General features: G+C 51.0%; 1 protein-coding gene across 1 annotated transcript; it reads right to left on the bottom strand.

The window, feature by feature from the left end:
• Positions 1-1553: 1553 nt before the first annotated feature.
• FAM78A (family with sequence similarity 78 member A) lies at positions 1554-14256 on the bottom strand. Its single transcript, XM_015645227.1, has 2 exons — positions 13235-14256; positions 1554-5961 (listed from the first exon to the last, which is right to left on the bottom strand). The coding sequence occupies exons 1-2, from the start codon at positions 13495-13497 to the stop codon at positions 5433-5435; spliced, it is 792 nt and encodes a 263-aa protein (XP_015500713.1). The 5' UTR covers positions 13498-14256; the 3' UTR covers positions 1554-5432.
• Between the last annotated feature and the right edge of the window lie 6 nt (positions 14257-14262).

Here is a 14262-nt window from a genome sequence, read left to right as displayed (position 1 = left end):
AATTTACAGAAGTTACTAAAGGTAGCCCTGAGAATCTCAGTGCAGGTTGTTTCAGGAGCTGTTACAATCAGGTGTCAATTCACTGCACTGTATTTTTATTTTATTTCTAACAGGTGCTTCAAGGTTCTTCAGGGCATTGTTAAAAATATTGTGCTTTAAAATTTGAAAACATGAAGGCATGAAAGGAGTATTTGCAGCTGCTGCATGTGAAGAGTTTAAGGAGATTTGAGAGAAGAAATAGGGAACGAAACCAGATTAGCATCAGCAGAGGAAAGTCCCGGCAGAGTTTCAAGCAGGAACTGTGGGGGTCAGAAGTCGTTCTTCAAATGAAGGAACCGTTGCCTCAGTCTGCTTAAAACTGAGGCTAGAAAACCACAAAGGCAAGGGACAAAACTTGTGAACTTGAGATGTGCAGCAGTCAGGGATTGGTGTTACCTGAAGCACCAGAACGGGGCTCCAGCATCACCCGGACTGTGCTGGGCTCATCACCTTCCCTCTGCCCTCCTCATCCCTCACTGGGGCTTTTCCAGTGTCCCTGGGCAGGGAGAAGTGACCGGGTGGCTCTGTCTTTTCCAGGATCTCACCAAAGCAGCTGTGAATTGGCTGGTGTCCCCTCCCCACCCCTCCCTCCCTCCCTCCAAAACTGGGACATCTAAATTTAACCTGCTATCAACAGATGAGGCTGGAGTGTTTCCACTGTAGAAAGGAATCCCACTCAAAATCTGTCCTCTCCCCTGCTTGAGCTCCATCCCTGCACATTCCTCTTCTCGAGCTGGGAGTTTCCTTCCTCCTCTTCCCCTCCTGCACTTGTTTGTGTCACTGCCACAGCACTGATACCACAGCAGACCGAGCAGGGCTTTGCTCTGGTGCCTTTTAGAGAAGCTTTGATGCTGCTTTGCCAGCTGGATCAGAGACCAGCAAAACTTCTCCAAAAACCGAAAAAAAATGTAAAAAAAAGAGGAACCTGTGTCTTGCTTGGGACGGGAGCCTGCAGTGGGGTCAGGCTGTGGCAGCAGGAGCTGGAGCACAGAGCTGGAAGGTGCCAGTGGGGCCCCGAGGATTTAAGGGATCAGCAGTGGAGCTCTGCTTGGCCAGGTACCCCCTCCTCTCCTGAAGTCAGCACTTTCCTTCACTGGAAAGCAAACAAAACCCGAACGTGGAAGTTTTTGGGAGCAGGCAGGGAATAATGGAATGAATACAGGTGGTGTTTGAAAATCATGGGCTGCAGCAGCTTTCACCCTCTCCTGTGCCCAGATGCGGTGATTACAGCGAACATCTGCCCCGGTTTTTGCTAAATAAGCACGAGGTGTCAGGAAATCAGAGTGTGCGGAAGTTCAGCTCTGCCTGCTCCGGCCGGCCCGGGATGCGCTGCAGCCTGGGGATGAGAAATGCAGGATGTCGGCTGGTGCTTTTCACCAGAAACCTGGCTCTGTCTGCTGCAGTCCCAGAGCTGACACGGAGAGAGAACTGGTGGTAAATAGGGTGCTTATCGCTGCCTCGAAACGTGAGCCATTTGTTTAAAAACAGCCACCGCCCAAACGACTCCAGGCAGACGCGTTTGAAAATTTCACTTTATTTCTCTGTCTCTTATAAAAGCAGGGTTTTGTTTTTTTACATCTCTGTAAGTGTCCAGACTCGGTACATCTTGGTTTTGTTTTCACAGTATCTCTGCTAGACCAAGGATGGTTCTTATTGCTGCGCCGGGAGCCAGGGCAGGAGGGACGGCGGTGCCTCCCCTTCCCCCGGGCTGGAGCCAGCCTGGCGCCGGTTCCGCAGGTCTCCAGCCCTCCCCAAGGTGCTGAGGGGCTGCACTGACTCCCCCAGGGGCTGCCCCTCTCTTCCCACGCTCATCTCGGTGTCAAGGGTAAAAAGGGAGAACCACGAGGTCCGTGACCCGCTCGGCGCCTTGACTGTGCTGGGCAGCCCCTGCCCGGCCCTGGGTGTGGGTGAGGGTCTGGGTCAGGGCTGCTGCCCACCCTGGAGCACAAGGGAGCTGTGACAGGGATGGCCAGGCTGCACTCGGAGCCCTTGTGGGGATTTGGGTCTGTAAGGAGCTGAGAGCATCACTGATGGGAAGGGTGAGGCAGAGACAGTATTCCGTGTCGGTGTCCCAACACCTCCCCAGTGTATCCTTTGTGTATTCCTGGTTCTGCAAAAAGCTGCCAGAGAATGAGCTTGATTCACCTCTGCTCATTTACCACTCTGCCCTGGGTCCCCAGAGATTTAAGTCCCCACTGGAACCCTGTCAATCAATCCCTGTTCTAACCACATGGCCATTGACCAGCTACAGCAACAGTGATGTCTTAGAACCCCTGTTACTTCCATCCATCCTTCCTGTTGTAGACAATCTGTCCCCATCCGTTTTGTAATGAAGCAGCATTGGAAAAACATCACTTTTAATCACAATGCATGAAATCTCAAAAGAGGCAGCATCTCTCTCTGTGCCACGTCTGGTGATGCAGATGGAGGTGAAGGGGCACGTTTTGACCTAGGCACGGGATAAAGGCATTCTTTGGGAAGGGAGAAGTCCATGCAAAGCTGACCCCAACATGAAATTTGAATTTCGTATTTACTGCTTAGCTGGGTCCGTTCAGTGCAACAGGACAAATTAGCCAGGAGGTTACTCTCAGATTGCATGGATGTATCCAGTCCACCAGGTAGAGGGAATAGGAGGAACCAGATTTACTTAATGCACTGGGAGACTAAGTCCAACACAAAGCTAAGTGGAAAAGGACATAGGTGTTCCCTGAATGTGGTTTTTGGTGACTGAGAAGAAATCTTTCCTTGGAATTCCTTCATGCAGCTAATTAAGACAACTGGGTCCAATTCCTTCAACCCAGACTGACATCAGTGAGAACTGTAAGTACTCAGCACCTGGAGACAAAGTGAATACCAGACACAAATACCCCTTCTGCTCCCACCCATGGGACTCAGCAGCAGCCAGGATGCGTGAGAGCTTGATCAGCTATTCACCCACAGCTCAGAGTTCGTCCTCTTCTGCGTGTATTGCCTTGGAGAAAATACAGACAAGTCCCAAAGGGCTGTGCCAGTGGAGCTATAGTTGGATCTGAATCCAGGAAAGAAAACAGAGTTTAATACAGAGAGTGACTGTGCAAGTCCAAGTCTCCCTATCTTCACCCTTTATAGTCCCAAAGCCGAGATTTAGGCACCCTTTGGCTTGTGGATTTGGGTTTGATCCAGTCCAGTCGTTTACAAGCCAGACTTCCCACCTCGGAGCTCTGCCCATGGGAAGGAGCAGCTCGGTGGCTGAGCATCTCTGAAAGCCGGTGGATGGAGGAGGGTGGGCTCCCCTGGAGACAGGGGAATGGCTGCAGGGCCCCAGGATCCTTGTTTGCTGGTTTGAGGCTGTCTTGGTGGAGGACACAACTTCTGGCCGTGCGTTCCCTGGGCAGGAGGTGTTGTTGAACCTGTTGCCAAAGGAGGTGGTGTGGCTGTGGAGAAGTGAGGAAGGAGAATTTCTGGCTGGTAAAGTCCCATGTGGAAGATGAGGGCAGGAATAGCAGCTAATTGGTGCCTCTCCGAGGGGAGAGCCTTTCGAGCAGCGTGTGTGGGGTTGTGAGACCAGTTCAGACCAGCTCAGCAGGGCCAGGCTTGTACCTGGCATGCAGAACTCTCCTTAGTCCCAGCTCTTGAGGCAAGTTATAAATAGGAGGAAGAAATATTTTCTGGGGGAAGGAGCTGAAGAAGGAAGTGATCTGCCTCAGGCCATGTGCTGGAGCAGGGCAGATCCTCCACTCCCCATCCTGTGCCCTGGCCTCCAGGTGCAACCTCTACCACAGAACTTCCTCTGCCTTCAAACCCATCCCTCCCATTCAAAAGGCTCTTCTGCCTCATCTGCTTTGCAGAAGCGCATCTGGTTATCTCAGCAGCCATCTAGTTCTTATTAAAACCTACAGGTTTCACCTCCTCCTCCAAATGCTCCTTCCTCACTGAGGATCCACACACCAGGCTCAGGTATTGCCCTGCCTGCACCTTCTCCTGCATTACCCTTTGCTACAATGGATGTTTGGGCCATGACAGACAGGGACAGTGTCATGGTCCTGTCTGTGCCTCATTCCTGAAGGTCAGGAACGATCATGAGGTCATTGGGAAGAAAATGATCTACTTAACCCAATGTGATTCGTTACCACAAGAGGAAGAGTTTTCCTTGGCTGTTGCTGCTGTGATTACTGGGAGTGGGTCCCTGTTATTTTCAGATGTGGCTGCTCCTGAACTCCAGCTCTTAGTTCTGTAAGAACTGGGTAGTTGAGTGGGTAAGATCTGTCCTCGCTGACACCTGTGTGTCTCCAGTGACTTCAGAAGGATCCTTTTGATATCCTGCTCCTTGTACAGCACCGTCATTGGGGTTTCACCAGCCAAGGGGCGACAGAGCTCCACCCGGCAACAGCAGAGCCTTGGCTCTTATCCATGAGAAGGTGAGGCTGTGGGCTAGCTGGGAAAACATCTGTGTGTCCTAAAGACAAACCCAGTGGGACATCCCCCCCTTTGATTGGTGTTGACTTCCAGGGCCACAATTCCAGCTGTGAGGTTATTCCATATTAAACTGCTAACGGGAGGCTGAGATCACCACTGGTGAGCAGCACGAGGAGCTCCCAACTCCTCCTGCAAAGCAGGGAGGTGGCCTGGGAGCTTCCCCTTGAGAGCCATCCAACAGCAGGTTTGTTATTTGCATTGCTTTGAAACTGAGATTATTTCCGTGCTTCCTTGTTCCAGGTTTTAAAAATAGGAAGATTTTTCTTGCTTCTTCCAATTTCATGCTGTTTTCATCCATCAGCTTGTGCCATGCTGACAATCTATTCCTTGTTCCAAAACTTTTTCTCCAGAATTCTGTAGAAAGGACATTCTGCCTGGTGGCATTTTTGTTGGTTTTTTTGTCAAACATAGCTTTAAGGCAAAAGTTTGGCAATGCAAAGCAAAGTCTACATAAGGCCGCATGACTTGGATTTGCAACTCAGAACCTTACAGCTTAAAAAAAAATACCTTATCTTAAATAGTCAACTTTTTGCTCCAGGAACTTGTTTCGTTCTCAACCAAAAAGAAAAAAAAAATAAATTCTTAAAATCTCAAATAAAATGTTCTTATTGTTTTGGGCAGTTCTGGACAAGCTAATGAGACTGAAGTTCAAACGGGAACTAAAGTAGGGAAGAAAAAAAAAGCTATAGGGTAGACATCAGTGTTAGTTTCTTCCCTTAGGAATCCAGTGATGAGACAGACCCAGTCCAAGGTCTCCTCTAGCTTTAGCACAGTGAAATCCGTCCCAATGGGAGAAGGTAGAATGGTTGCATTTGTTGAATGAATAAAAAGTGCATTTTGATTTTGCTCAGATTATACGTGTGTATCCTAATACCTAAGTGATTGTTTTGCTTCGGGTTTGGTTTTCTCCCTTTCGGTGCCGGGACGCCAGGTGTGTATTATCGATGTTTTGGGGGTATCACCACGAGTGGTGGTCCATCCTTTGGCCTCCACATGAGTACCTGAGCATCATTGGCATTGGGTTTGACAAGGGCACTGGGTGGTATTGGCTCATTCTTGCTGAGGACCTGGGGCTGCTCTTGGGCAGAGGGCTCCTGCAGCTTGGCACGCTGCCCCAGGGGCCTGCTGGGGTTCACCTCGATGCCCAGCCTCATGCGCCATTTGATAGTCTGCAAGGTCACCATCTCGTTGGTGGCCGTGTTGGTTGCCACCAGCCAGGTGGTGAAGCTCTGATCCCGGTGGATGCTTGTGAGCTTGGCCACGTTGCTGTCGCTGACGGGCACCGCCCACGTCACGCTCGGGTAGAAGTTGTCGTTCATGCTGATGTTGAACTTGGACTCCTTCTTGGTGGGACCCACGATGGTGCAGGTTTCTGTGGTGTTCCCGTACCAGGGATAGTTCACTCCATCTGAGTCACTGATGGCCTGGATTTTACCGTCCAGTAGATCTGGAAGCTCCCAACTCGACCTGCCATAATCAATAGCAAATTATGGACAATGCATTAATTAACTAGTTTAGAAACATGCTGGACTTCAGAAAGGAGAGGGAAGAGCTGTGGATGCATTCCCTCTCCAGCTTTTACTGCAATTTGTGTCCTTCATGCCATCCTGCCACGAAAAGCACCCTTCTCATCAGGCCTGCTCTCAATCTGTTCATCCCCTAAATTTCTCTCTGCATGAGCCACTGTCCCTCCCCTCTCTCTGCCTGGTGCTGGAAGTGTAACCCATCCTCCTCCAGCCCTTGGAAGGACCCAGCTTGAGGGCTGCAGAGCGGGCTCTGGGCTGGGGATGGTGTTACAGTAATCAGAGAGCCCGAGGTCGAGCTGCTTGTAAAACTGCCTGCACCTCTCACCTGCGAGAGGGACAGAAAGGTCACTGTTTCTAGCAGGAATATAAGTGAAAACAGTCCCCTGTCACCTGGTACTGCTGATGCACAACTTGAAGTGGGTTTTTTCATTAACTTCCAGTTTATTTCTTACGATTAGATTTGCCAATAGAAGCAAACTGCTGTAAATGTCTCAGAAGAAGAGTTGGATGTTTGCTCTGAGACAGCACAACCACAGATCACTTGCTCAGTGCACACCAGCTGTTTTAAGGACAGTCTTTTACAAACCAGGCTGGCAGACGTGGCTCTCATGTACCTTCTCCCTCTTGCTCATGAATCAGCACTCCCCACCAGCAGTGGGGATGATGATGGTGGCAGAAGGGACTGGGTGGCAGCAGCGGTGGCGTTTGCACCTGACCCTGCCATAGGACTGGCTGTGCTCCAGTCCCCCGAGCCTTGTGGCTCCCTGCTGCAGGCTGGGAAATGTTTTATCTTGGAGAGACACAGAGGGGACGCCCTGAGGCTCCTCAGGGTCAGGGTGACTGTCCAAGCCTTTCATAAGTCTGGTGCTGCAGCTTAAAATAGCCCCTTGATTGCAGAGGAGGCTGTGGCTGGGGGTACTCGTCGGCCTGGCCGGCTCTTACACAGCTCTGGGATGAGCTGCTCTGGCCAGGACTGATGTGACCGTCTGGTAAGGTTGTTTTGACTGTTAATTAGTTAATGACCGTGAAGTGCCTCCATGTTTGTACCCGCTGGATCGTTCAGCACTTAGCCGTGTCTGGCTCTGGCTAGAGGATACCGTGGGGGATTTAAAGGTCTCATTTATCTTTTTTTCATGCGAGCAGGGGGTCCCGGCAAACACCTCCCCAGCGGGAGATGAAGTGTGAGACAGGAGGTGGGGTGCCCCGGGGGCTGCAGGGATGCTGGGAGCAGCAGGAGCAGAGGATGCTCTGAGCACCAGGACCGGGGGATGCAGGGATGCTCTGAGCCGCAGGACCAGGGGTTATGCAAGCACAACATCTCCCTGCACAGATTTGCAGGCTGCTGTCAGCTCCAGCACCGCAGCTGCAGCAATCCCTTCCTCCCGAGCTCATTGCCAGCAGGCAGAGGGAGTCCTTTCCCTGGAAGAAAATTTTTAGTGAAGGCAGCCAAAAGGAGATCCCTGAGCAGTTCTGCCAGGACCCTTGTGCACTGCAGAGCTCTTCATACACTCTGCTCTGCAAACTGGAGTCATCCTGGCTCAGCAGCCCTCACGCCCACCAGGAAGAGCTGAGCAGGGGAAGGCTCTGGGAAGGCTCTGGGAAGGCTCTGGGAAGGCTCTGGGAAGGCTCTGGGAAGGCTCTGGGGATGCTGGGTGACCCAGCCCTTGCCGATGGATGAGTGGAGGTCGAGCTCTGCCACCCCTCCCTGCTACACAGCCCAGCTCCGAAACCCCATCTGGGGGCTCTTCTCTCCCTTTCAGCCACTGGTTTAGGATTACTTTCCATAGCATGACCAGCACTCAGCTTGGCTGTCAGCCAGGGATGAGGTGTGACAGTGTCCCGGAGGTTGACTCTGAGATGACAGGCATGGTGCAGCCACAGCATCTCTGCAGGTACAGGGGTGCCAAACCAGGAGCTGAGATATCACAGAGGGTGATCACCCTCCTGGGCTGCTCCAGCCTACTGAGATCAGAGCTGGTGGGAGAATGGCAGGAGAACCTGGTAGAGTATGCTCAGTAAATGCAGGTCCTCTAAGATCTGCTTGTCACTGTCTTCATTCCCAGCGCCCCAGGTCAGTTTGGAATTGCAGGAGCTTCTCAGGATTTGCCCAGGATTTAAACAAGAGCCCAAATGTGGAGCTGTGTCAGGGCCCAAGCAGGATGGTGCCTGCAGAGCCTGCAGCATCCCAGGACAAGGCTGAGCGTGGCTGGGCTCAGGGTGGCCCAGGAGGGCACCCAGCTCGAGGGAAGGCGTGGGCCGGAATGGGGAAGGAGAAACCGGCCTGTGTTTCTTCACAGAGCAGGCTGTGCCTAATTCTAGCCAGTGTGGTTAACCCCAGGGTTTCAAAATCATCATGCTTCATCTGCACAGCTTGGAATGAGCAGAAAAACGATGCCTCATGATGATCCCATGACTGGAGCAGAGCAGAGGCTGCATGGTGGTTGCTGCTGGTGGCTGCCCCTCACCAGGCGCTACAGCAAAGCCTCTGTGCCAGCCAGGCTGGCAGCCTCTGCTTGCAGAGTGTGTCCATGCTAAATAATGTGCCAACGACTGGATGATTTTGGAAAGAATGCTGTGGAATGATCTTTGGCTGCATCAGCATCTTTCTCTGGTAGTGTCGAGCCAAGGAGAGACCAGAAAGTGCCCAGTAAACACTTTGCTGACAATAGCAGGAAGGAGGCATGAAAAGAAACGAAGCTATCTGGTTTCATGGGTTCACTGATCAGCTCCAAGATCAGTAGGTTCTGGTTTATAACACTGACAAGCCTGTTTCTGCCTCTTCTGAAACCTTCAGAATCAGTGTGGGCATCGCCAGAGACTGGAGCTGCCAAGAAACCTCTCTCAGCAAATGTCTTCTTGCTACCAGAAGGAACTTTGAGCTATTTCTTGTGGCACAACCAGAGCCCTGCTGCTGACAGCCAAGCAGCTTTATGTAGGTTTTAGCTTCCCAGTCCTCATTCAGACACATTTTTCCTATTCTGTCACACGGAATGAATGTCCCAGCTCATCCTGAGCTCCCAGATACCTGTCCCACAGCACCCACCAGGGCAGTGACAGCAAACCCAGCACAGCAGCCTCCAGCCCTGGGCATCCAGCAGTGTGGATACATCCAGGTAACCTTCCCAGACAGGCACCAGGCACTATTGCATCCTCAGCTCTAATTGCTTAAAGCCAGCTCCTAATTAGTCACAGGCCAGATGGACTTGCACAACCTTGTGCTTTCCAACACCTTCCTCTTCCATGCTCCCTAAATAAGAGCAGCCCCTCTGGGACACAGCCCCTGCCTGGTGCACAGACCAGGGCCATGTGTGGGTGCAGTGAAACTCTGTCTCAGGCATTTCACATCCCTGCTCCTGCCTCCATCCACACTGGCCTGCACTGGGGACTCACTGAGAGAGAGAAAACCTGATAGCCAGAGCTGCTTAATTTTAAAGCAGCTCTCACCTACTCCAGCATGTCAGGCAAGTCAAGGCAGGGTTAGAGTGAAGAACAGGAAGGAAATTTAAGATGTTGTTCCCCAGCTGACAGAGCTGTGCTGCTGTGGTCCCTCTTCCTCCCACCCTCCAGCTGTGTGTTCCTGCCTCATCTCGTGAACCAGCAGCTGTGGCTGATGGCTGGGTCAGGGAGTAAAGCTAGCACAAAACTGGCATTAGGAAAAAGGGAACAATTTCTGCTGGTTTAGGGGAGCAGACTCAAGTCCAACAGGACAACCCATGTGACTGGGCTAAGTGGGTACTCACAGCACAAGTGAGATCCAGGGGCCATTGCAGGACAGCAAAGCCTTTTCCTCTAAATCCCTGGAGGGGTAAATTCCCACAGTGAACTGACCTCCCTTCACTTTCTTTGGAAAAGATACCCTTGTGATTTTTTGATTGTGTCCTCCATCCTGGGGACTGGGGGTTTATTCTCTTGACAAGTTGAGTTCATTATGTCCCTGCTGCAGGGCATGGAAGATTTAATCTCACCAGGGAGAGATGCCTGGGAAGATGGAGTGATGATGTAAGGATGCAAGTGCCCCATTAGGTCTTTCAGGGGGAGAAACATGCACACAAAACTCCAGATTCTTAGCTGATCATATTCCAACTCCAATTTATTTATCTCTCTCTTCTGCATATCTCCATCTGCACGGCTTCTTGCACATCTCCATGGAGATGAAGAAGGCTGGATAATGCCATTCCAGCATGGCCCAGCTGCTGACACAGGTTCCACCAAGTGTAGAAACAGTCCCCACCCCAGGAGATGCCAGCAGGGACCTGGTCCAGCTGCTCCTGCCCAGGTCACAGCTCTGGCCTGATCCTGATCCTCTGCACAGCAGCATCCTTCCCTAAGGACAAGGGTAAAATCCTGCATGGGAGGAACAGCAATACCAGCCATGGGGTGAACAGGAGTTTGCCCCAGTCCTGCACAGAGAAGGGTCAGAGAACACATCCACATCCTCATGCTGGGGGTTTTCATGTTCCCTGCAGCCTCTACTGACTCACATGGAAAGTAATGCCAGCACTTATGTGTTATCTGAGCTTTAATTCTCACCCTTTAAATTTAAAAATACTGCATTTAGCCCCCAAATTGTCAGTGCCACTTTAAATGTGCGTGTCTAAATTATCCCCTCTGTAGCTCCCATCCCTATAGCAGCATTATGCACAACTCCATCTGCTCCAGTATTTCTCAGCTGTTTCCATCCTCAATGTAATGGCCAGCTTATGCACAGCTAACAACTTCCCAGCAGAGAAGTGAAAAATTAATCCAAAGCCTGCTGTAAGTATTGGTGCTTCAGTTGGATGACTGATTTTTGATTATTTTGGGTTTTTTGTTTACCACTCACCACAGGGGTTAAAAACATGGATGTGGCAGTAGCCTCTCCCTGTCATGGGAAGTTGGGGACTCTGTTGGCATCAATTGATGCAGCTCTGTGGAGGTCAGTGGGATTACATGGAGTTACACCAGCTAAAGCTTGGCCCATCCTTTCTCTTAGGTTTGAGTCCTGTCTCTCTCTCTCTCTGTAAAGGTCTTCCAAGCCCATGTTTCAATGGCATTGAAGAGGCCTTTCCTCCTAAATGCTTTTATTTATAGCCTTCAGATGGCAATGAGTCTATAGAAAGAGAGTGCAGGAACAGATTAATTCCTGCTTGTATTTGGGTAACATTTTTTTTATTATTGGTATCAGTTAAATGTCAATGAACCTCCTAGGGAAAAATCTTTGTTTCCATGATTTTCTAGCTAAAAGCTCTCACACATAGCTGCAGTGTTTAATTCTACCTGTTTACAGCAGCAGCTACTACTCCTTTTTTTTTTTCTGTCCCAAAACATTCCAGCAAGGGCAGGCTGAACCAAATCCTTGTTTTAAACACAGGGCAACTCAGGTGCAGGGAAATAAAAGGCCATACTGCCCAGAGCAGCACTGGCAGCATCACTCTACCCAGTCCTCTCTATTCCAGTGCATCTGAGCTGTATTTGTATAAAGTGGACTTTTCTATTTTCCTTTGCAGCTGGTCGCTAAAGACAGGATTCCTAAATGAGCCTGAGAATTACACATGCAAATCCCAAAGGCCTGGAACTGGGAACATCTGAGCAACAAATTGTCCTTGCTAAAGACGCTGGTGGAGCCAAAAAGCCTACAGATTTCAGGCCCGCTGTAAACACTTTTAAAATCAAAGATCAGCCTGTCTGCACTGCTCGTGTTTGCCAGGTGCCAGTTCGCTTCTCGAGAAACTTTCTGCTTGAGCAGAGAGGGGACACGGGGACAGGAGAGGGGCAGCCTGTGGCTTCGGGCTGCTCCCCCCGTGCCCTTCCCTGGGGCCGCATCCTGCAGCCCGTCCGTGCGATGCCGAGAGGCTGAGCCGTGTCCTGAGAGGCGGCGGGGAGGGAAGGAGGGCCGGGCTGTGCGTGCAGATGTTCAGGAAAGCGCTGCATTCAGCCAGTCCTGCTCTCCAGCCCGCCGTGTCCCCCTCCTCCCGCAGCGCTCCTCATCCTGCCATTTTTTTAAGCTGCCCGGACTGACCCTCAGGGGCTCAGCCAGCATCTCCCTGACTCCGGGGCACTCGGGATGGGCAGGGAGAGGATTGCTCAGACCTGACCTTCCCGTCCTTCCTCCCTCACCCCCAGAGATTGGGCAGCATCAGCACCTCCAGGCACTGACCCATCTGCCAGCGCTGGCTCTGCAGCCAGGTTCTATCCCCGCGGCTGGACAGACACATTTCTGCTGCACCGGGAGGCTGCACCTGGTGCTGCCCAGCACTGTGAGTTGCAGAATTGCTCTTCTGTGCAGGCATTTGGGGATCAGGTGCTGGTTTAGCTGTGGGCCAAAGCCTGCAGCGTTTGGAGAACAAGCTGGTGGGGGACTGGGGAGAGATGACTTTTCTGGGCAGGGAGGTGACATTCTGATTGACTCATTCCTATCTCACTATGACTGTCTGACCAGTAACAGGGGATTCTTGATGTGCAAACAGCCCCTGGATTCTTCCCACCTCACACATATACCTATCTATTCCCTTTCACATTACCCAGAAAGGAGGGTAACGTGGAATTTGCACCCTGCTCCAAGGTGATGCAGACAGTTTAACTACCAACGGGTTAAATCCAGCTTGTGCTTTCCCGTGGGCTGCCTGCTACTGTGGGCAAAGCAAGCAGGATTCCTCCAGTGACGTTAAATGTGCTCCCAAAGCTGGTGGGCTACCGAGCTCCCAGCCACGGCTCACTGCAGCAGCAGCAGCAGCACAGCACACCAGGGACGGCTCCGTGCCACAAGTGTCAGCCCTCAGCTCTCCCCGGGGCCGCTCAAGGCACAGTTTTGGGATGGGGAGGGATGCAGGCAAGAGGAGCTGGAGGTCAGGAGAAGCACTTGTGTCAAACACGTATCAAAGCAGGGGTGCCCGTAGTGGCAGGGCTGCTCCCGGGGTTTCAGGGCTTGTGTGCAGCCCAAAAGCTGCTGTGAAATAATGCTGCTTTGGGGTTCCTACCAGAACAAGTGGGGTTTGGCTGGGGCTTGGGCAAATCCCCATTCGAAGAGAAGAACACCCACTGCTTTAAAATGACAGGGACAAGCTTGCCTGAATTTTAAACACATGGGAAAGTCCTGTTAAGTTTAAGAGGGCTGGGTTTTTAAATATGGATTATAATTTTTGGCTTCACCCACTATTTCCCAACCAGGCCATGGTCCCCTCGCTCCCTCTTCCCGCGAGGCAAACGCACCTGCACGCGCTCTTGAAAATACTTACATTCCCTGTTCCCCGTAGTGATTGTAAAATTCCATGTGGCTGCAAGCCTGGATCCAGCCCACGATCCAGGTCTCCTTCTTGGGAAGAGGGGGCACCAACACTTGCGCAGAGGCTCGGAAGTGAGGGGTCCGGTAGCGCAGGACCACGCTGGAGGACTCGTCGATGCTGGTGGGAATGGGATCAATGGAGGCTTTGACTTCAATCACTGAAATACTTTCCCGGAAAACTTTGGATTTGCAGCTAATACTCTGAATACAGCCCATGGCATACCCCGAGTACAGTCCAACGCAGCTCCTAGGGTACTCCAGCAATCCTGGGGAATATTAGGCATTGAAATTATCTGGTGCTAGATCAATTACAGATCTTCTTGGTTTGTACTTTCAAAACTGATATCCATAGGATAGAAAATTCGTCATGTAAAGCCTTAATTTGAATATCTATCTTACAAGTACTGCTTCTATTTTTGAGGTTAGCTGCGCTTCAGAAGCAAAAGGGCCTTTAAAATTTCTTTCCCCTTTTAATGACCCATTAAATCTCTTGCTCCAACACTCTTTGGGTTAAAAAAAAGTCTCTTGAGTTCAATAAATAAAGGTGGTGTTCTTAGCTGATATATTTAGTCCTTCCTTTGCTCAGATGCGGTCTGTCATTCACCATCAAACATAGGACTAGCCGGTATTTCCCTTTATTCTTTGGATGAAAAGCAGAATGTTGATAGACAAATCTATATAAATAATGAAATAGTTTTTAGCCCCAGCTTGTCACAACCGGTGTGGATTTCCACTTCCTGACTTGCAGTTGTTCATAACTTCCTTTCGCACAAAATTACAATAATAACAGAAAGAAACGACGGCTGGAAAATGCAAAAAGTCGCCAAATCTCCGATTCTGGAGGCTCCTCCGCCAGCGATGTCTGGGCTTTGGGGATTAATTTTTTATTTTTTTTTTCCCTTCTCCTTGGAAATAGCCGGTGTCAGAGGGAAGCGGCCGCGGTGCCGGTGGGGCCGGCGGCTCCGGGAGCGCAGCGGGGCA

The sequence above is a fragment of the Parus major genome, chromosome 17 (assembly GCF_001522545.3).
Source record: "Parus major isolate Abel chromosome 17, Parus_major1.1, whole genome shotgun sequence".
In the NCBI taxonomy this organism is placed as follows: domain Eukaryota; kingdom Metazoa; phylum Chordata; class Aves; order Passeriformes; family Paridae; genus Parus; species Parus major.
Note: the sequence above shows the minus strand (reverse complement) of the source record. Positions and strands in the feature narration are given on the sequence as shown.

Bases quoted from the DNA above. Each gene is read 5' to 3' on its own strand.
- FAM78A (XM_015645227.1), bottom strand. From the start codon at position 13,497: ATGGGCTGTATTCAGAGTATTAGCTGCAAATCCAAAGTTTTCCGGGAA. The intron at 5,962-13,234 runs GTAAGTATTTTC...TGATTATGGCAG, and splicing joins CACTACGGGGAACAGGGAAT to GTCGAGTTGGGAGCTTCCAG.